We start from the raw sequence: 20,771 nt of genomic DNA, 5'->3' as shown, positions 1-20,771 counted from the left end.
TACCGGGCAGCTCCTGCACCCGCGGAGGCGCGCAGGGCGGCCTGCGCCCCTCGGGAAACGGGAGAAAGGGAGTTCAGAAAAAAAAAAAATCGAGGTTTTGCGGGTTTTTTTCCCCTTTCTTCGGTTAAGTTTATGCCGTTAAGGCGGGGTGCGGGAGCGGCAGGACTCGGTGCCGGCCGTTAACGGCACGGACCCCGCCGTTAGAACAGCCGTGGGCGCCGTTGGTGCGCCGTGCCATGCGGCAGCTCCGGCGGGCAGCGGGCCCGGCTGGCGCTGCCTTCTCCCCGCGTCCCGACGGGTACTTCCTTCTGCCCCCCCCCCGCCGAAGGGCTGCGAGAGTTCCGCCCGGAATAACGCCTTGGCTGGAAACGGCCGCTTCCGTAGGGATTGCAGGCAGGGTAATCCGCGAATGAGGAAACCCCGTGCTCGATTTTAACGTCAGATCTGCTTTACTGATTGTCCGCTCTTTTCCACTTGGTAATTCTGCCTTTGAGTACGAACCATGGCAACAAACAGGCGTTGGAAGAGAGCTACAGCTGTTTCGAATGATTAAGTGTCATAAAGAAAAGGTGCCGGTGTTTGCGCTATTGCAGACTAAACAGCAAGGCTAGAGAACAGTGTGTGGAAAAGTTTACTGAATAGCATGTAAAAATTAGGTTTAAATGATATTTTCAATTTTTATGCTTTAAAGAGGAAGAAGTATAGAATGTAGATGTTTTAGTGCAAGAATAGCTTTCTAAATTACATCGTTAACTCTTTAAAAGCCTGTTTGGCTTATGGCATAAATTCCTATAGAAAGATTTTTTAAAAAGGGTCACTGCGGTACGTGTGCACAGTAGGATGAGCTTTTGTGGTGTTGGGAGCGGGCTCGCGGCACAGAGTGCCCAGCTAAGCAGGCTGTGAGCTCCAGCGAGGCAGCTGAGGCAGTGGTACGTGCGGGATGAGCTGGGCAGCAGCTGCGAGCTCAGCTGTAACCCGAGCATTTGCTGCATTGAGCCTTCTGGGTGTCACAGCCTGGCAGCGCCCAGGCTGCAGCAGTCGAGGTGCAGTGGCTTCTGGAACCCTGGCCAGTGCCAGGGAGCTGCGTGCTCTCATGCTGGAGGCAGATTACCACCACTCCAGCTGCTTAATTGCACTAGGCAGAGGTAAAAATGCACTGTGTGCTTGCTCGCTACTGCTTTGGTCCTGTGATTGTTGTGGAGGTTTTGAAAAGATAAATAAAGAGATGACTTATGTTACTGGGCATAAGAAAAGGCAGTATTGGTATTTGGTGAATACTGTTGAATGGTTTTGTGATTGCTTGCTGCGAAGTGATGGTAATTTATGTCTTCTACAAAATTATTTGAATTTCCAGAAGGTCCAGAATCCAATTCTCAGACTCAGTGCTGTGCCAGCTGCCTCCTGTAAACAGGTTATTTCTGGCATGAGCCAGGGTAAAATCATGGCAAGGGGGCAGAGTAAGAAACACACTTTATTCAGCATCAGGGAACTTGTTAGCAAAGCAGCCAAAGAGAGTGTGTGTGTGTTCATAGAGCTCCCTTTGGCTAAGCAGGGAAGTCTGGTGGTAGAAAAAGTGGGATTTTTTTTTTTTTTTTTTAGAGCATCCAGTTAGAATAGTGGTAAAGCCAGATATCACTTAAAATTAAGTGCTTGAATCCTCTACTTAGTTGTGGTCTTTGGGGAATTGGGTTAACATATAAAACTTCTTTTACAACCTACAGGTTTGAAAGGGAGACTTAAATTTACTGAGGTTCAGTTTTTCCTGGTTTCTGCCAATATGCTTGATTGTCCTTAAAGTTGTCCTCCACTTTGGGAATGGAAAGAGGGAGCATCTGCAAGGAGCTTTTCCTCTGAAAATCTGCAAGGAGATTGTTGGACCTTCTTATATATATATTTTCATGTCCTTACATGCCTCATATGCTTACCTCTAACAACTGACTCTTGCCTGCTGTGCTCTCAGTCTGTTTTCCTTTGGGCATGTGTGATATGTAGTGTGAAATTAATTTATGTCTTCTGTTTAAAATTTTTCAAATCCCTAACCTGTCCCAGGTTGGGTGTCTCCTTGGTGGCCTGCCTGTCTCGTGGAACTGATGGAGTCTGGACTTTGCTTTTCCAAGAAGGCGTTTACTTAAGGGTGGTGTTTTGTTGTTGATAGTGGGAATGTTTTTTAATAGTGTCTGAAAAATCTCAAGTTGTGTGCAGCTGAGCGGCTATCCACATTGGAGGAGATGTGTGACATAGCATGGTTTTGCTGTATTTATTTACATATTTTTCCTCTGTGCTTCTGGGATAGCCTGCATCCTCCACATGAGTATTTTGGGGGCGTTGACCTGTCTAGAGGCATAGATCTATGAAAGTAAGGGAGAAGGCATTACGTTTCTCTTCTCAGAATAATCACACTCACAGATCTATATTTGGAACTAGTTCCTTTAATACCACTAGGAAGATAAAGCAGTGGCTCACATGTACTTTAATCTGTAGTGTTGTCTGAATCCTGAATGATAACTGCAAGCCACATTCCACACAGTTTCGTTTCAGCTGATGATGTGGTATGTCCTGTTGTTTGTAGTCGGAAACTCATTTCTTGACCTGAATAATAGCTCAGAAAGTTAGAAAGAAGGCAGTGTGGGAAAAGTATAACAGTGTTGGGGAAGACATGGGGGCAGTTTAAGAGCTGAAGGACTACAACATTGGCTTTTTCAAAGAAATAAATGTCTGTTTGTGAGTTTATGCACTCAACGCTTTGCAATTTCACGATGTGAACTCCACCCTCTCTTAACCATTAGCAATACAAGATCCATTATAGGAAAGTGATGCAAGAGCAAAGGCCCTTTCTTAGCTATTAGAGGTTAAATAATTATTTACTATTTGGACTCTGTAGTTGGAATATTATCATATACTTTTGCTCCTCCAGCCCTTTCATCCAGTTACCTATTGTAGAGATGGCTGACTGGTGGAGAGGTTTGACTTTTTTTCCTTCCTTGTCTGAGAAAGAGTAGCAGTTGAAGTGAAACCTTAAATAAAATGGAAACAGGAATGCTGTGCATTCAGTCGGAGCATTTGTGGAGTTTGATAGATTTATTAGAAAGTATAATGTATCTGCCATGAAGAATTCTCTCATTTGTTTAGTAAGTGCCAGAGCTGAAGCTCCAGAGACACTTGGGTTATATTTAGCCTAATCGCGAGGCAACACCTTTGAAAGTAGGTAATGAAGCCTGATAAAACCTTGAGTGCTCACTTGTGAGCTGCCTGCAGACTGGCTGAGGGCAGGTCACTGGCTCTGCTGCTGCCCTGCTTAGTGGCTTTTGTCAAGTTATGGGGCTGCTTCGTGCCTCAGTTTCCCCATCTGTAAATAGGTCGTGGTGATCCTGCCTTCCCTTGTAAGTATTTGGGGTCTGTTGCTGCAGGATGTTGTATGTGAGCTGTGATAGCAGCATTTTACAGATGTTGGCGTAGCATTTGTACTGTGCTCCATGTGGTTTGACCTGCCCTTGTTTCTCCTCTTTGTCTTTTTCTCCTGCATTTTAAATTTAGAATCAGTCTCGAAGGGCTTTTTTCTTTTCCTGCTTTCCCTCATTATTATTTTTTGTTCTATAAAATAACTTTCCTCTTATTTTTTTTCTGTCCCTCCATGTTTTTTCCCCTAGCATCCTGCATGTTCTTTCTGCCAGTCATTTCTTTTGTTCACAGATGTCTTCCTCTTTCTGTTCCTGTCAGTTCTCAGAGCAGCATTTCTCTCCCCTCCATCCTCTGGGATTTCCTTTTCACCTGACTCATCCCCAGTAGGTACATCCCCGCTCTGCTGGGCTGTCCTTGTGTTTCTGTTCCAGGAAACCCGGCCAGCAGGGAAGGGTTTGCCTGCTTGTCACCTCTCAGGGGAGATCACTAGAGGCACGGTGCCCTCCCTGCTCACCTGCTGCATCCTGCTGTGCCTGGATGAGGGCAGGGGCTTTGGGCCAAGACGGTACGAGTGTGTCGAGGAGCCTCCGACTCCCCGCTCCCCTTTATCTGTGCCTGGCTTTTGCAGCAGAGCTGGGATATTTTTTGCTTCCTGCAGCAGCGAGGGTCGTCAGCACCTTGTTGCTTTGGCAGCCCACGAGGTGAATCAGGAAGGCTCCTGGCCCTGCTGCGAAATGCCCGTGCCCGGTGCTGTGGGCTCGAAGGCGTTGTGCTGGAGCAGCCGGTTGCTGCAGGGAGGAGCGGCTGCGGGGGCGGCAGGAGCAGAGTCAGAACAGTTCAGAGATGGGCAGGGAAATGAGATGGTTGACTTGAGGCAAGGTGAACGATTTCAGAACAGGAAGCGGGGGGAGGGATTTCTCTGCAGTCTGCTTCCACTTGAGCTGTCCTTAGTATAATCACTGCTGTGCTAGCTGGTCCTGCAGGCAGGGAGAGAGGATCTGCGGGCTGAGCTGTGTGTTTAGGATGGAATGGTGCTCCTGTACTTTGAGCTTCTGTGGTAAACAATCTTGCTCAAGCATAGTGAAGGAAAGGAAGAATGTATGGTGTAATTCTCTTTTCTAGCTGGTTTTCCACCAACAGCACAAAGGAAAAAAGCGACAGAACACAAAATCATCCTTTCTTCTATAATTAGTAACTGTTACTCTGTTTTAGCTTGTTTTAATGGAAGAATACATCAGTATTTATACAGTTTTGGGGGTTTGATATGCTGAGGGGTTTTTTTTCAGTTGCCTAATTTTCTCTTTTTTCCTTGACAGACGTTCAAGCCCTTGGTTGGAAAAAGTGTATACAATTCAATTACTGCAGTAGAATTCCTTGTGGACAAACAGCTGGATTTCATAACTGAAGATAGTGCCTTTCAGCCCTATCAGGTAAGAAATTTGACTAGTGTATAAGTACTATCCATTTTATTTATTTAAAAGCCATGATTTTACTGTTGTTCAAGTGCATTTTATGTTCAAGTTCTGTGTTACAGGAACAATTTCCTACTGGTTATTAGCAGAGATTGTTCCTTGTTCTGTGAAAGATTATATTGGGTACTCTATTATTCTAGATAATCTGATCATGTCAAGGTATACTGTGTCATGAATATTACTGTAGCACCTTCAGATAAAATACCTGACCCCTTTAAAGGTTAACCAATACCATTAATTGTAGAGCAGATAGAAGATAGTATCCCTTCTGAACTTTAATTTCCAGGTCTTTGCATGATTGCAGTGATATTCTACTTACTGATTTTTGGTTCCCTTGGAAAATGAATAACAGAAAATGTTAATATCTTAAAAAAGAAACACTCTTCTTACTGTTGCCTGCTAAAATTTCCAGTATCCTTGATTTTAATGCCTCTCCATTAATTAGAAACACATTAATATATTAATGTGTGTGTATTTAAGGAACAAGAGAATTAGTGTTCCCCCCCTTGCTGCTTCAGAAAAAGGTCTAAAAATCTCTTCTATGACAGATAGAAAAATACTTGATACTTCAACTTGTGCTGAACTGATTGCAATTACAATAGCCATAAATTCTTCCTTATGGCTTGGATGGTACACTGTGGAGATACAGAAATAGTACTTAGAGGCTTGGAATAACAGATGGCCCTGAATAAATGCTATGTAATTTTGTCCTGACACCCCTTCTTCCCTCCTGCTTCACCAAGATGTTTTTTTTTTCCCCAATGCCAAATACAGAGCTAGAAAAAGAGAGTGGCTGAGAGAGAATCCTAGGGAAAGGAGAGGGAGGTTCAGTTCATGGAAGGGCTGGTGCTTTTGTGTGTCTGTGGTAGGGAAGCCAAACGAGTTGAACATTTCTCATCAGGGTGAGGTTACATGTTATGACTCGAGCTGCTAGAACAGTTTGGCTCTGCCGCAGACAGCAGTTCCCACTCTCAGACCCTGCACTAGTGCCTTCAGTCCTCTAAACCAGCACAGCCTTGATTTTGGAGCGCGGGAGGCGGGGACATGGCGTGGGGGAAAAGCCTGTGATGTTGATGAGCTGAGCTGGATTAGCCCAGGGTGCATCCAGTGCTGTGGCTTCCTCCGTTGAGGGGATCAGGATGACACAACACAGAGTGGGATAGCCTCCTTTGGCAGCAGTGACCTCTTAAATCAGCTGAGCCATGAGGTGTAAATTCACCCTCAGAGTCCAGCTGCAATCTTCCCGATTCATTTTACAAAGCAAATACTGGTGCTACTGTCTGTCCTTTGCCTGAAATCTGTCAAGATCATATGTCTGGTAATGCTCATTCCAGTAACAGTAATCAATCTCCTTTTGGCAGTGGATCGTTTCTGATCTGAACAAAGCAAACGGAACATAGGAGGACTGCCTTTTATTAATGCCATTGCCAGGCAGTGGCATAACGATGTTCTATGCATTTTAGGCCCCCCAAAGAATATTAACTGATAGAGCATTAGACTTGGAAGCACCTTAATTTGGGAAGGTGCATTCAGGTTGAAGGTGTCATTTTGTAAAATATGTCATATGAACAGACAAAATATGTCATACTGTCTTGATCGGTAATGTGAAATTAGCAGTGTTGGTGACTTCACTTCTTAAAGACATATTCACTGAAAATTGCTACAAAGCAGTAGCTTGTCAAAAATAGTTCCAGAGACAAGCTTGTTCTCCCTAACTGTTGGCCTCTATTTTTGACACATAGAGGACAATTCTGTGTTAGATCAGGCTGTTTCCTCCTCTTATGGAGCAAATAGTTACCTATTGAAACCTGAGATGGAGGCTGTTGATCTGTATCCATCATGAGTAGTTTGGTGACAAGATACTTAAATTGTTTATTTTAACATTACAAGAAGTTTCCTGACAGATTCATCTAAGTACTAAGGCACACAGAATTTGCATTTTAACTGGCTATTGCTTGGATATTGAGTGTAGTAGCATAAAACAGAATTGTGCTCACTGATGAATAGTGTAAAGATTTCTTTATTTGAATGGTTATAAAAAGCTTGAGAAATGTTTTTCATAGGAATTTCTCTTTGCAGGGCTGACAATATCTTGATGCCAAGTTTTACAAGTTAATTGTACAGATAAGACCTTTACTGAATGAAAATGTCTTCAAGAGAACAGAAACTATATGTACTAACAGTATGTTAGACAGAAATATTAGCTTTATTACTGAGACTTATTTTCTGCTCAAAGATAGCTGAAGTGGGAGGAGGATTGTTTCTATTCCTTTTGTGTGCTGTTTTCTGTTAATACTAGAAATCGTATTCCTAGCCACTAGTCACTTAATGTAAGGTAGTTTGTACTCATAGATTTTTTCTGAAGGACGTCCCTCTTCTTTGCCATAATACCAGGTCCTAGATGAAATCTTCGGTAAACTTCCTGTTACTATCTCCTCTGCAAAAAAATGGTGGTTTTCCTCCCTTGTTTAGTCTGGAATATCATTGATCTGCTTATGAGCAGAAGACAGAACTGAGGAATCATTCTTTGCAGGGATGAGTTAACTTTGAGTCTTCTGAAACATGTTTAGTTTTTTGTTTAAGCTCTCAAGGCTGCACATTTTCAATATGAAGTCCTTAGAGACCATGTTGACCTAAACACTTTTATTGCATTTTGCTGTTAGTGCCTAAAATTCCAGTATCTTTCTGCCAAAACAAACAAAGTTTGAATTTGTGTGGGAAGACTCCATTTCACTTCAGATACAATTCTTAACTACTGACTGATTTTTCCCATCGTTACATAGACTTACAATACTGGTAATGGGCAACAGACGAGTATTTGGTACTAATTCTGCTCACATAAGCTCTGATCAAGAAACAGTGGTGTTTCATGTAACTATTGGGCCAAAAGGCTTCATGAATAAGGTGCTGCTGTCCAGTGTAAAGGTGACAACTGCTCAAAGCAGAGGAAACAGCACACTTGGCATCCTTTCAGACTTGGCAGGAGAAACAAAGTTGGAGTAGGCAAAGAACTAAATTACTGTCGTTACCAGAAGTGGTTCTTCCAGAACAAGATTAAAGAGACTTTGGCAGGACTTCTGGGGAATCGTGACCCATGCATTCCCATGCCATGTCTGCTCTTTGCATAAATAAACATGTTTCAATTGTTAAGAGATTCAATGACCTTGCTAAGGGCTAGATGAGTATCATTATTAAAAGTAGGGTATGCTGCTGCATTGTATGAGCCCACTTCCATGTCTTCACAAGGTTTGTTATACCAACTGTAACACTTGTCAGTGAATTTGTTCTTTACTGCTAAATGTGCATGTGGTTCTTTTGCCTTGTGTGTACTGCTTAGAATCCTGCCCTTCTCTTTAGAAATTGCTTGGATTCTCTATGTGTGGTGCCTTAAACACCAACCTACAACTTGTTTCCGGTGGCTTTTATATCTGTTGCTTCATGGAGGATGTAAACTGTATTATTCTCTATGTGAAATGTGTGTGACTGAGTGACTCATTCGTTAATCTGGGATGGTCAGACCATTTAGTCATGTAGTTCTTTTTATGGTGGTGATGAGGGGATCTTGAGGATAAAGCAGATGTGAAGGTTTGCTGTGGTACTTTGCTTAGCAATGGAATGAAAATTCTGTCCTTTGTAGGAAGTAGACAAAAAGTTTACAACATGCATTTTTATATCAAATTAGTATCTGTAGGAAGTTTAGTCTTGAAATGGACATGTAGGTTAGGTCCTTAATGTGAATTCCACTTTGCATTCGAAATACATCACGTATGTTCTGTGTTTAAAAATTCACAGGTGTAGTGGGTTTAGTTATGGCTCTTGGTGTAGTCTGAAAATGAACACTTCTTTCAAAAAGCTGTTTTAAGGAAAAATTACAGTTACCGTCTACACATACAAGTGTGACCTAAATCAAATACTTTGAACTGAAGTAGTTTTCTGAAGTAAGTTATTTGTACTGTTCTGTGACATCTATGTGTGTCTGTTTTGTGATACACATATTAAGTTAGGCAGCAGCAAAGCTAATCATGCCTTAATTTGTTTAAGCACTGTCGTTTACTTGAAGGACTATAGATGGGGATGTGAAGCATTAAAGCCCAGCATATGGTATGTGTGACCTCATCAGAGTGGTGTTTTTGTCTGGGTGGTGTTTGGCAGTGCCCGTCACGGACACTGTTGGGCTGAACGTGTGTGATTCTGCTGTTGCTGGCTCAAGCAGCTGGAGTCAACTGCATTATACTTTGGACAAGCAAATGAAGAATAATAAAAAGTGTTTTATATCATGGTTTTTTCATAGTAAAATAGGCTTGTGGAAAGATCTGGAAAGACTCTGCTTTGCCTGAAGCAGTGAGTGCATTTCAGCTGTATGTCTGGGTTGGGCAGAGCAAGGGTGCATGATTGATTTTATACTTCCAAATATGTACATACTGTGTGTGATAATGTATTTCCAGAGGATTTCTGAGCACACAGCACTAGAGCAAATGTGCACAGTGGAGGCAGGACAGAATTCAAATGAAGTTCCTTCGCAATCATTAAATGTCCTGCAGAGGGTATTTTACCACTCAGAAAGGAAAGTAGAAGGGTGCACAGTCTTTAAAAAGTCCTCTTGCTTATTTGGTTTAAAGAAAAAAATCTTAGTAAGAATGAATATTTATGGTGAAATCTCTCTTCAGGCCTCACACTCTGCTTCAGAACTTTTTTTTTTTTTTTTTTTTTTCTGGAAGACAAGCCTGGTTGCTTTAGTGTTTCAAAATGGTACAGTCTGCCTGTCTCCCTGTGCTGAAGGTTGCAGATGTAAAGATAGGGCAATGAGAAATCCCCTGTGGGAGGTGTTGCATGAAGAGCGATAGGCACCTGTACTTTGCTCTTTTTCTAAATGTGTGTGGCACGTCTGAATGCTGGCAGGTCAAATGTCTAACACGCCTTAAAGATTGTTGAAATAATCAACTTTCTCACTAATCATGAAGTAGGTACATCAGATACAGGACCTAATATACACTTATCTTGATCTATTACAAATTCAAGTCATATATGCCATTAAGAAAGACTTGCTCGAAAGGCCATGGGCAACACCACTGTTCTGCTTTTTTCAGTTCGTTATGGGCAGACATTGGATATTTCAGACCTAGATGCCTTTGGCTTCCATGCCTTGTTTGCTTGTAGGAGCAAGTAAGCTGAGCTTGTGTAGTAATGCACATGTGCACATAAAAAATTCTTTAAACATCTTGAAACAGGGTTAAAATAGTATTTTTCTGTCTGTATTTTAAGCACCCCATAATTATACGTGCACTCATCTTTCGGACTTCTCTTACTTTAGGCTTCTGGCTTAAAAATAACTACTGCAGCTGAAAATTGCTTTTCCCATAAACTTTTACCTCCACTGATGAGGCAGGCAGGAGCTTTTGGGGTTGCTCCCACCCTTTGAGGTTGCCAGAAGCAGCTCGGGAGCTCCAGGTGCCGGCCACAGAACCTATGTGCTCCCCTCCTGCTTTCAATTCCTCCAAGGGCAGCCCAGGCACACACAGCTTTCTGCATCTTTAACTCTTCTCAGTGTTGTGCTGAAGAACTGTCTCAATTCTTTCCCATGTCTCTGGACCACCCATAAGGAGTCCAGCTGGCTTCTCTGGCAGCCTTGTAAAGAGCGATGGTCTAAACAGTTTGTTACTGACACATCGACGTTGATGCGTTGGGCTCCAACATGTGGGGAAGCAAAAAGCTGCGTCCAGCTAGAAGTGGGTCAGATGACTCATACCAGTCCTCACTCCCAGTAACACGTGCAGGACAGGAGAGTTTTATCCGAGTGCTCGCAAAAGGAGAGGAATGAGGGAGGAGGGATTGGCACCCTCCATTAGTAGAGTCAGAGGGACAAGTACATCATCTGCCCTAAGCCTGTATTTGTGCTCCTCTTTGAAAAAGAGCTTTTTGTTTGAGAACTTGCTCTGTTTTCTCAAAAGAGGTGGAATAAAATGGTACCTTTCTGTTTTACCTTGATCTGGTAAGAAGTAAGAACTTCAGTCACTTTTCTTGTCTGTCAGCAAGGTTTGGCACAGGAGTGGAGTTCTTCAGATCTGATAAGCCTTAGGGAAGTTAGCAATGTGGAGGGGAGGCCATCAGTCAGCAGGAAGGTGACGTAGCTGCCACAAATAGTGTGGCTCCACCAGTTCAGGTGGAACTGCTGAAGCTGTGGGAAGGTACACAAGGAGGAATGGGGAAAGAGCTGTGAGGTCCTTGGGATAAGCTGAGGTTACTACAATGCAGGTGTCACTCAGATCTATAGGAAAACAGTTGTCCTTTCTCTGTCATATTCTTCCTGCAATTTCTGAAAAACCAGTTCAATTATTTGATTTCATTAATCCTGCTCTAGCAGGTAGTATTTAAGTAAGTAATTAAAAGACTGGATTCAGAATAGAATAGATAGAATAAAACCTGCTTCTTGTTTGAAGGTGAATATTAAATCCTTTTACTGAAGTATTTTGGTACTTCTGAAAGGCCATGCTTGGGATTGCTGAGTTTAAAAATCCATCCAGTGTTTCTGGGTAAAAATTTCCTGTGTTTGATCACAAGTGATTACATTTTCACCTGTAAAAATCCACGGAAAATATCACTCAGTAGTAAGTGAAGGAAGCCTTATTCTTGGTTCTGTGTCCTTAAAATTTCCATTTCATCTGTTAAAAAAGTTTCAAGTATTTTTCTAATGTGGTGGTCCTGACCAACCCTGCTTCTGTAATCCAGACTCAAAGTGAGCTCCTAGAGAAGTCTGTTTTGCATTATAACCAGTTGCTGCTTTGCCCCTGTGTTCTTGGTTTCCCCAAATGCTCTTTGTTGGGATTGGGAATCCTCAGCGCTTTAGGGATTCCCAGAATGCAAGTAAACTCTGCAGTGTTGCACGGGAGCTTGTACCCAGAGCAGGAAGAGAGTAGGCATTCCTGCATTTCAGGTAGGGGGAAACTTGAGTTTCATGAAAATATGTTCTTAGCCAAATTAAGCCTTATCTTGACATGATAACCACAGTAGCTTATTTGGTGAAGTGCTCATGGGTTTGTTTGCTTTCCTTCCTCCCTTGGATACAATGTCCCTTTGTTCTGGCTGCCACTCTAGACCTTTTTCTTACAGAATGTATTTTTGAAATTGCACTCATGGAAGTAAAATTTTGTAGTCTGGAGTTACTGCTTCATGGGAACTGCTCCACAGCCTTCAGCAGAGGTTGAGAGCTATAGCAGTTCCAGGTCTGTGTACCTAATTCTTTTTCCAGGCCAGACATCTGGGGAGAAACTCAAGTAATTTTATACCAACTTGAATTTTTAAAATTAAAACCAAGTATGAATCTTGCTGTTTTCTTAGATGTTGGAATAACTTTACTAAGGACTTGTGGAAGGCATGATGTACAGAGCATTATTTATTTTTAACAGTATACTAGTAATTACAGTTATAAAGTATTTTTACTACTATAGTTTGTAAATACTGAAACCCCTCTTTAATCTAGCAAATGCTTCCTGTCTTTTGAATGGAATTAAAGTTAACTATTCCCTTTCTTCCTCTGTAACCTCCTCAAGTACTTGAGTGTATCTGCTAGTATTATTGAGGATAGTATTTTAATGTATTTGCTGAGCAAGTGAGTTTGAATCATAGTAATTTCTGTGCATCTCATTAATCATTACATTTTTTGTGATTTTAGTTGTGAATTTTAAACATACAGTTTAGAAATTATATTTCAAGCATAGAGGCAGGGGGTTTACCCCATTTGAATGTTTTCTTCCCTTTTGTTGTCTTATCACCATGTCACACCATTTTGGTATATGAGAGAGAAAATCAGGTTAAAGCAGGTTTCAGAATGCATAAGACTTGGTGGCTGAATTATGTGCTTGACAGGCTTGAGCTTTTTTCTTCTTTTTTTTTCTTCCCCAAGTGAATGTAGTTCAATTTTGAATTATGTCTTCAGTAGGAATTTTTTGGTTCTACATGCTAGGAGATTTGTCTATGAAAAAATATGGTGAAATAGAAGATCATTGTATCAATTTTAAACTCTAAATGACTTACCTAAGTTTACCCCAGGGAATTTATTGCAGCAATAACTGAAACATCCCTGTTTTCTGATTAGCAATTTAATCTTTCCTCTTTGCAAGACCGTTATTCATCAGTTCTATAAAAGGCATATCCACTGCTTTCTCCAGAGCTGCAGAGAGCTGTAGTGTTAATCCAGCTATGATATATGTCCCAGCTGGTCAGATCTGTTGTTTATAGGGAAAATTCCTAAAAAGGCTCCAGCAGGTCATAACAGAGCTCTCTACAGGAAAAAAAGACGGTGCTGACTTAAATCCTACTAGAAATTAACTTTGAAAAGTTCTGCAAATACAGTAGTTCTTTTAAAATGTGAGAAAAATTAGTTTTATTGTGATCTACTTTCATAATACCGGCATGTGGGCCAAGATGTATGTATTTGTATTCTAAGAACCACATTATCAAATAAATCCCTGAAAGCCACTTGAAAATAAAACAATGTAATTCAGTGGACTAAAATATACTGAGTTTCAAGAACATTTGGATGGTATCTGATGTATTTTCTGCCTTAAAAAAAAAAAAAGTTAAAATACTTTTACTGTTTGTAGGAATTTGTCCTCTGCCCATAATCCTCATGAGTTATAGAGAAAAGGAGCTGGAAGGTTGTACGTTTCCAGAGTTCCTGTTTGGCAAATAGGATTGAGGATATCTGCAGAAGAGACTAGGTAGCTGTGTGATTACTGTTGGTAGTCTAAGCTGGTGGTAGTTCAAATTCCAGAGCAGGGAGTCATTCACAAGAGTGATACACTGATCACTCTAGGTATCTAGGAGGTGTCTCTAGGAGGTGGTGTTGATTCTAGGATCTGTCATCACACTGGCATGTATTGGACAGTTTTCTGCAGTTTTCTTCTGCAGAACTGAATTGAGAGGCCTTTGCTCTTCACTTCAGTAAGCTCTCAGTTACCAGTATTCTTGTCAAGGAATATGGTATTGCCGAGTAATGCAACTGCTAAGAGATTTGATGGAGGTGACTACTGTGAGCTAAGAGATGACCTGTCTGGTCACTCATTTTCTGTGGTGGTGGTACATGGCCTTCCCACTGCCAGCTGCCACAGAAAACTTCTGCTGTCCCTCATGCAAGGAAGATGTGTCTGTTGTAAAGTGGTCAGTGTCTGAGCAGGCCTCTTGTCTTGGCTTGATTTCTGGTTGCCCACTAGTCCTGACGACTAGTGACCAACAGAATGTACTTTTTTGCTTAAAGATGCCTTCATCCATATGGCTTGTCCTTCAGCTGATGTGATTTGGGTCTTGTTGAACACCTTCTGAAAGCTGTTCACAATTCCCAGGGTGTCTGCTTCCCAGTTTTAAGTTTTAATATCAATGTACAAAAGAGATTTCTTCAATCTACTTACTTAGCAGGTCTCCTTGTTAGCATCAACTTCACTTTGCTAATTGCTTGCTTCAGGGAAATGTCTGCACTTTGAGGTTTCTTTTCCCATAGTGGCAGTGAGTTGCTTAGTGACTCAAAGGTTTGTTCCAGTATCGCCACATGACTGGTGCCTTAGGACCAGTACTCCCTCCCTGTTTCTCTTAAAATTAGAAAAAACAAAATGCCAAATCAGTACAAGTTGCATATTGCTGAGATGGTGGTGATAAAAATGTGGAGCCTGCCGTGAGGAAGCGGAAGGAAATGTGATTCAGTGGAAAATGGAAGAAAAGCAAATGTGTTGCTGTGTCAGCAAAATGAGAGAGAAGGTGGACATGGAGTAGTGTAGTTCATTTGACCTTTATTTGTCTGTATGTGGAGAATGGAACTAGTACAAATGGTCACCACAGTGTTCTAGGTGGAAGCTGAAAGACCCTCTGTTTTGTGGATAGGAGCCACTTCTTTTGGGAAGTCTCAGATGCTAAAAGATATCTGGCTTTGAGGGAAGAGTTTGCTTTTCTGCCCCAGATTGTCCTAGCTGCTCAGAGAGAGAGTAACATAATTTGTGAGCATAAAGGTAATCTATTTTTTTTAATCTCTATTTTCAAGTGCAAGACTACCGTAAATGTCACTAGAGCAGTTTTTAGGCTGGTTATTGACAATATTTGTCTAGCCCAAGTTTGGTTTTGCTTATCCATTGGTTGTTGCTGACTTTCCTGCTGGATGTTATTCCTGTTCCATGTTCATGCTGTTCTGATTTCCCCTCTGCCTTCCCACACCAGTTTGTCATCTACAGATAGAAGAATAATAAACTGACTTCTAAAATGTAGATTTTACATTATGCCCATTTCACCTGAGGTATTGATAGTTTTATAGGAATGCAAATACCTTTGTTGATTTTTGTGTTACTAAGTTAAAATCATGGAGACTATTAGACTACAAGTCAGATTTTTTCCCCCTCCCTGTATATTTATGTTCCTAATGTTAGTATACCAGTTATGCTTCCAGAACTGAACAAATCAGTGTAATGATGCATCTTCAAGCCTGAAATCAGGACTTGGAGAAGTGTATGTAGCCTTGATCCCTTGATTCTCAAACCTGATAATTAAAATTTTAAAATCGGTTTCAGCTCCTGAGGTAAAATGAGGAAGGGAGTAGGAGTGTGTGGGGAGGAGTATTATGCAGAGGGAAGAGTGGGGAGCAGCAGAAAAATCGTTGATAGCTTTTCCTGAGAAATGTTAACTTTACTGACAGTTGGAAAATGACTAAATTTGTATTCTCATCTTTTTTCCGACTTGTAATTTTAACTTCCTACTTAAAGAAACGTAGTCATTGCTGTTACACACTGAAAATAACCCCTAATCTTTAAATGTTTGTGGTCTGAACTATCTATAAACATTTGTCCTTGGAACAGTGCATTCAGAGCCCCTTGCTGGGTGGGGATTAGTTATCCCAGTTGTCTGTCCTGGCCCCTGCATGCAGGGCGAGCGTCACTGCCCATCCCTGCTTTCCTCATGTGGCCGTGCCTCTGTGCACGTGTAAGCAGGGCTGACCTCAGCTCGACTTTGTTTCTGGTTTAGGGGTCAGGGTTGTGCCTTCAAGCTTGACTTAACTGGTTCAGATGTAGCCCAGCAGCTGCCGGGTTTGAATGAGGTAAATTGTGACTGTGCGCTCAGAACAGCAGAAAATAGGTCAAGTGTGGGTTGGGTTTACATAGAAAGCGCTAGCGTCGCCTGGTAAGCCTAAGCCTCTTCTCTCAGCTCAGACAAAGCCGTTTAAGGTAAACTGGGAAGTTACAATCTCCCCAAAAAACTTTCTAGCCTTTCCAGCCTTGGTGTTTGTGGGTGGCGTTGCCCTTGATGAGGCACGTGGAGCGGGAGGGAGGTTGCCCTGGTCGGGTGGATGGGTTCCCAGAGCAGTCCCCTCTGGTCAGGCGTTGCTGGCCTGGCTGTGCAGCACAGCCCTGCGCTGCCTGGCTGACCTCCTGCCCACCAGCTGCAGTGGCGTGGCAGCTGGGGTAGCCTTTCACTTGTCAGAGAGAAATCAGGAATATTCTGGTTACCAGTGGTTTATACATGCTGTGTGTCTAGAAGGAAGCTGCAGGAGATCTGTATTTAGACTCATCTAAATTTGGTAATTTCCCTCCTAAGTTCTGGTGTGGTCTGTGTGGCAGCCACAGTGCCTGCCTGGTAATACCCTCAGGGGTGTCAGTTGCTGCCAGTTTTTCTGTGTTTTAGTTAGATTCTTATCTTTTGCCACTGGAAAAAAAGTCTGGTAGCAGGGCAGAGGCATACTACCAGTTCATAAGTGATGTTCTTGTTATGATATTTGGTATTCTACCTGTCTGCATTTTGTGTGTTTTTTCTCACTCTGATGTCAAGCAGGACAATGTTAAGATTGAAGGTTTGTTAAAAATTACTGTCAGTGAAAGAGAATACAGATCAGTGATAGAATCACAAATGTCAGGTGACATAATCAGTGAAAGATGAAAGAAGAGGATTTTGTTGGTTATCAAGAAATGAAAATAAGGAGAGAGTTGTACAGGCCTGCTTTCAAATGAGGGCTAAAAATTGGCATGAATGTATTTGAGGCTAGGTGCAGGTACAATATTTAATATTTTTCTATGGGAGAAAATAATCAAAAATTGGCGTTAGAGGATTAGTATAAATTCTCAGCAGTTTTGGTTTTAAGAAGTGCTTTTTCCTGCTGCTGTTTTGCTCTTTAAAGACTTGTGGCAATCAGTAGGGAAGTGTTGGCTTGTTTTCACACCGCAATTCTCATACCTAATTTCTGTGGAGCTGAAGTTCAGTGCAGTTGTACAAATGACTTGCTGGGGGTTGGGGTCTCATGTTATAGAAGCTAATATTCACTTATGAAACAAGAGCAAAACAGAAGGTTCAGGACACTTTGAGGTTTTCTTTTGCACTGTTTGAATTTAAATGTGGTCCCTCTACCATTAAAGTCTTGACAAAATGCTTATTTCAATGTGCAGTGCACACTTTGTAAACATTGTAAACAGGACTGTCAAGTTGGTTATGTACTAGTTTTCATCTAATTCGTGTCCTAAATTATCAGAAAACCTCTAAGCAGCCAGAGGAAGCTATAGTTAATTAAGCCACAGATGGTGAGGACTAATGTGGCGTTGACCTTTGCGAGGACTGTAAAATCTACTTAGTCTTTCTCTGGAAAACACTAGCTGAAATGAGTTCCTACTGATATTAGAAAGATGTCCTTGATGCATGAAGCCAAATGCAGAGACACCATGACCAAGGAAGGAGGTTTCCCAAATGAAGGTTTGCAGGTTCCTAACGTGTGATGCTTGTAGTCTTCAGGGCTCTGATTTAAGCCTTTTTAATGCCAAAAGCCACTGTTTTTCTAGGACTGGCTTACCTGGAATGCATACTGTCAGTTCTCCTCCTCTTCTTCACTGACAGTGGAGCGTTGACAGCTGACTGGAGTGTGTGCACTGTCCAGTAAGCAGCATGCAGGCTGTGTGACTGGCGGTAGAAGCAGCTACTGGAAACCACTTTGTTCCTCTTTGCTCCAAGGTTTCATCTCTTGATGAACTCATTTCTGCCTCTCAAGTTTCTGAAGGATGACTTGGAAGAGTATTTTAAAATGCTGAGGAAATGTGCTGCTTCAGTAGTTCAGGTCTCGTGGAGGAGGTAGCTGTGGAAATATGTAGGCCTTCCTAGCACAGTCATAGCTGGCTGCCCAAAATGCAAAAGGAACTTCCAGTCATTTGAGCCTTTCAGAGCACCTTATATGGTCTTTGGGCAGTGGGCAGGTTCAGCACATCTGGGGATATCTCTCAGTGTCTTAGACAATATTTTTTTGTCGATGGAGAGCAAGTAGGAGAATTCTCATTGGGATTTTGACTTGTTTTTTCTGTGGGTACTGTCTTGAAATTCCTGTTTGATCTCAAAGGAATTTTGATGCATGGCAAGTGATCTAAGTACTTGTTCACGTGTGAGTCTAAATGATAAATTATTTTTAATTATCTTATTATGTCTGAATAAACTCTCTGAACAAAAAATTTCTCCTTCCTGGTTAGACCATTGTTTATCTTAACCTGATGATGATGTGGTCTATGGTTTCAACCTGCTTGTATTGTTTTGCACAAGGATAAAGAACAGATAGACTCAGAAAAGCACAGCATCTTTCTTGATACTTGGGGAAAATTTCATTCTCTATTCTTCTCAGGACTTCCTTGGAGTTGCCCAGCAGGTGAGAATGATCACCTAGAGAGACATGCAGCTGACCCATTTCTTTGGATATTAAGCCTAAAGTCCAGTCCACCAGAAGTGAATTCCTCTTTTGATCTAGAAAGAAGGAAGAATATGCACAAAGATGTGAAAGACTTGTCATAGGTTGGCAAGCTTCTTATAGTCACAGTGCCTCATGTGACTGTTTTCCAGAAGTGCAGGAGGGGTTATCTCAACCATATTTTTCTAGCGCATAGGTCCTTTGTCTTCTTCCCAGAGCTGCATATAGTAATTTGTGGATCAAGAGGCACTGCCACTTGAGGTACATAAAGAGCTTCCTCTAGTAGATTTGAAGAAGAATATAACAGTCCCCTTTATTTGATTTGCATCCTAATTTGCATAAGGATTTCAAACCAGTATTAACATCCTTCTTGAGGAGATATTCCAGGACTTGTGGAAAAACTAGTCTAGGAGAGGGTACCATTACTTCTGTTTGTAAAACTACTTTCAAATGAGGAAACATTTGGAGGAAAAGCCTGCAGGGCATTTAAATCTTCTGGAGGTTAGTCTTTCAATCATGCTGCATCAACCAGTAAGAGGAAAACTGAGGGTTACAATTGCCAAAGTTCAAATCTGTAGACAGTAATTGTTCCTTGAGCAATATAAACACAAGGTAAGGAAAAGAACTGGGAGCTGCAGAGTCATCTGCTTGTCTTCAGTGCTAAACTGGGGAAGGGAATGCAAGTTATCAGCCTTGCCTGTTGTCCTCTCCCTGCTTTTGCCAGACTTTGTGATGTGTGCTGAAACAGTGTGGTTAAGGCCACTGCTTTATAGATTAACACATTATGCAATTAGTTTCCTGGGTTTTAGATACTCAGATTTAAGACTACAGATGGGAAAAAGTAAGTCATGGCACACACATTTTTTCATAGATACATGTCCACAAAAGAAGAGAATTTTTGAGATTACAGAAACTTGCTCTGTTAGTATCTTCCCCCCTACCCTGTGATTGATGTGTTGAATGTGTATTGTGTGTATCTTTAGAAATTCTGGGTTCTCTTTGATATCATCCACATAATCCCACTCACACCTGCATGCAGTTTGTGTAATGGGTCTTAGAACTAACTTGTGCCTTTTGTAGCTCATCTTTGAGCTTGTCTTTCTCCAAGGGTGAGAAGATAAATACAAAATGGACTTTGCAGTCTCCTTTTCTAAATGTTCACAGGGAGCACTCAGCCAAGGATGCTGATGTCATGCATGTGAATAGGATTTAGAGGTTCAAATGTACGATATGTAGGATGGACAGTATCTTCAGTGTCAAGTTCAAAGAACTTCCAAGACTGACTTCCAAGATGGAAGGAAGGATGTGAAAGTGAGAAAAAAAGCACCAGTGTGTGTTGCCTTCAGGAAACAAATCAAAAGTGACTTAAGACGACATAGAGACTCAAAAACTTTGTGTAACGAACTCATGAAAATAGTATAATGTTAAGAGTAACAGGTTTGATTTTATGGTACTTAATCAGTATGTATAATCTCAAAATGAAGATACACATTTTCTTAGATGTGACTGAAGAGATTGCTCACAATATACAAGATCTGCACATTAACTGCATTTGTAGGTCAGCCAAATTCAGTATTGCAGTCCTCAGTCTATTGCTTAGATCCAGTGTATGTGGATCTGAGTGGGGAAATTTTTGGTGCAAGAGTCTCTTGCAGCTGCTGTGAAAGAGAGTGCATGGGAAGAAGGACAGATGATTGATCATAACACAGCTCCAGTTCCAGGATCAGTTGTGTTCCCCTGGCAGATAATTCCCTCTTTCCAGTCGTGGTGGTGGTGTTTCTGTATGTAGGATCATTGCACAAATGGATTTGCACATTTAGAATAGCTAATACTCTTTTTAAACTGCTTTGGGATAGGCTATCCTTGAATAAATTTTAGTTATGATCCTTTTGTACCTCTGGTAATGCTACCAGCATACTTATCTGGTTGGTATTTTGAACCTTGTGGTAGATGTCTTGTTGATCTTCCTTCACTTCCACTTTGTTCCAATTTACATGTATTAAAATGATCATCATGACCATTTCTTCGATCCAAAGCCGTATCCTTTGTAAAAGCATGAGGATAGAGAGAGTAATTTTGTCTAATAACCAAAGTGTTGATGCATTCTCCATAGTGGAGCACAGCAAATCTCCAAGTGTCAGGAAGTGAATTTTGAATTGGAAATAGATATCCTGTGATCAGAGGGTTAGCAGGAATAATCTTATCCAGATGAATAG

The 20,771-nt window shown here is 41.5% G+C and overlaps 1 protein-coding gene across 10 annotated transcripts in view; it reads left to right on the top strand.

Annotated features, from left to right (window-relative positions):
• JMJD1C (jumonji domain containing 1C) overlaps positions 1-20,771 on the top strand; it is a 158,356-nt gene that overhangs the window by 97,135 nt on the left and 40,450 nt on the right. For 5 of the 10 annotated variants that reach the window (XM_053949642.1, XM_053949641.1, XM_053949648.1 and 2 more), the window contains one exon: positions 4,716-4,829. In XM_053949642.1, coding sequence (XP_053805617.1) covers positions 4,716-4,829 — 114 coding nt within the window. The other 5 variants (XM_053949651.1, XM_053949649.1, XM_053949650.1 and 2 more) reach the window with 5 other exon arrangements.

The sequence above is a fragment of the Vidua chalybeata genome, chromosome 8, assembly GCF_026979565.1.
Source record: "Vidua chalybeata isolate OUT-0048 chromosome 8, bVidCha1 merged haplotype, whole genome shotgun sequence".
Lineage (NCBI taxonomy): Eukaryota > Metazoa > Chordata > Aves > Passeriformes > Viduidae > Vidua > Vidua chalybeata.
Note: the sequence above shows the minus strand (reverse complement) of the source record. Positions and strands in the feature narration are given on the sequence as shown.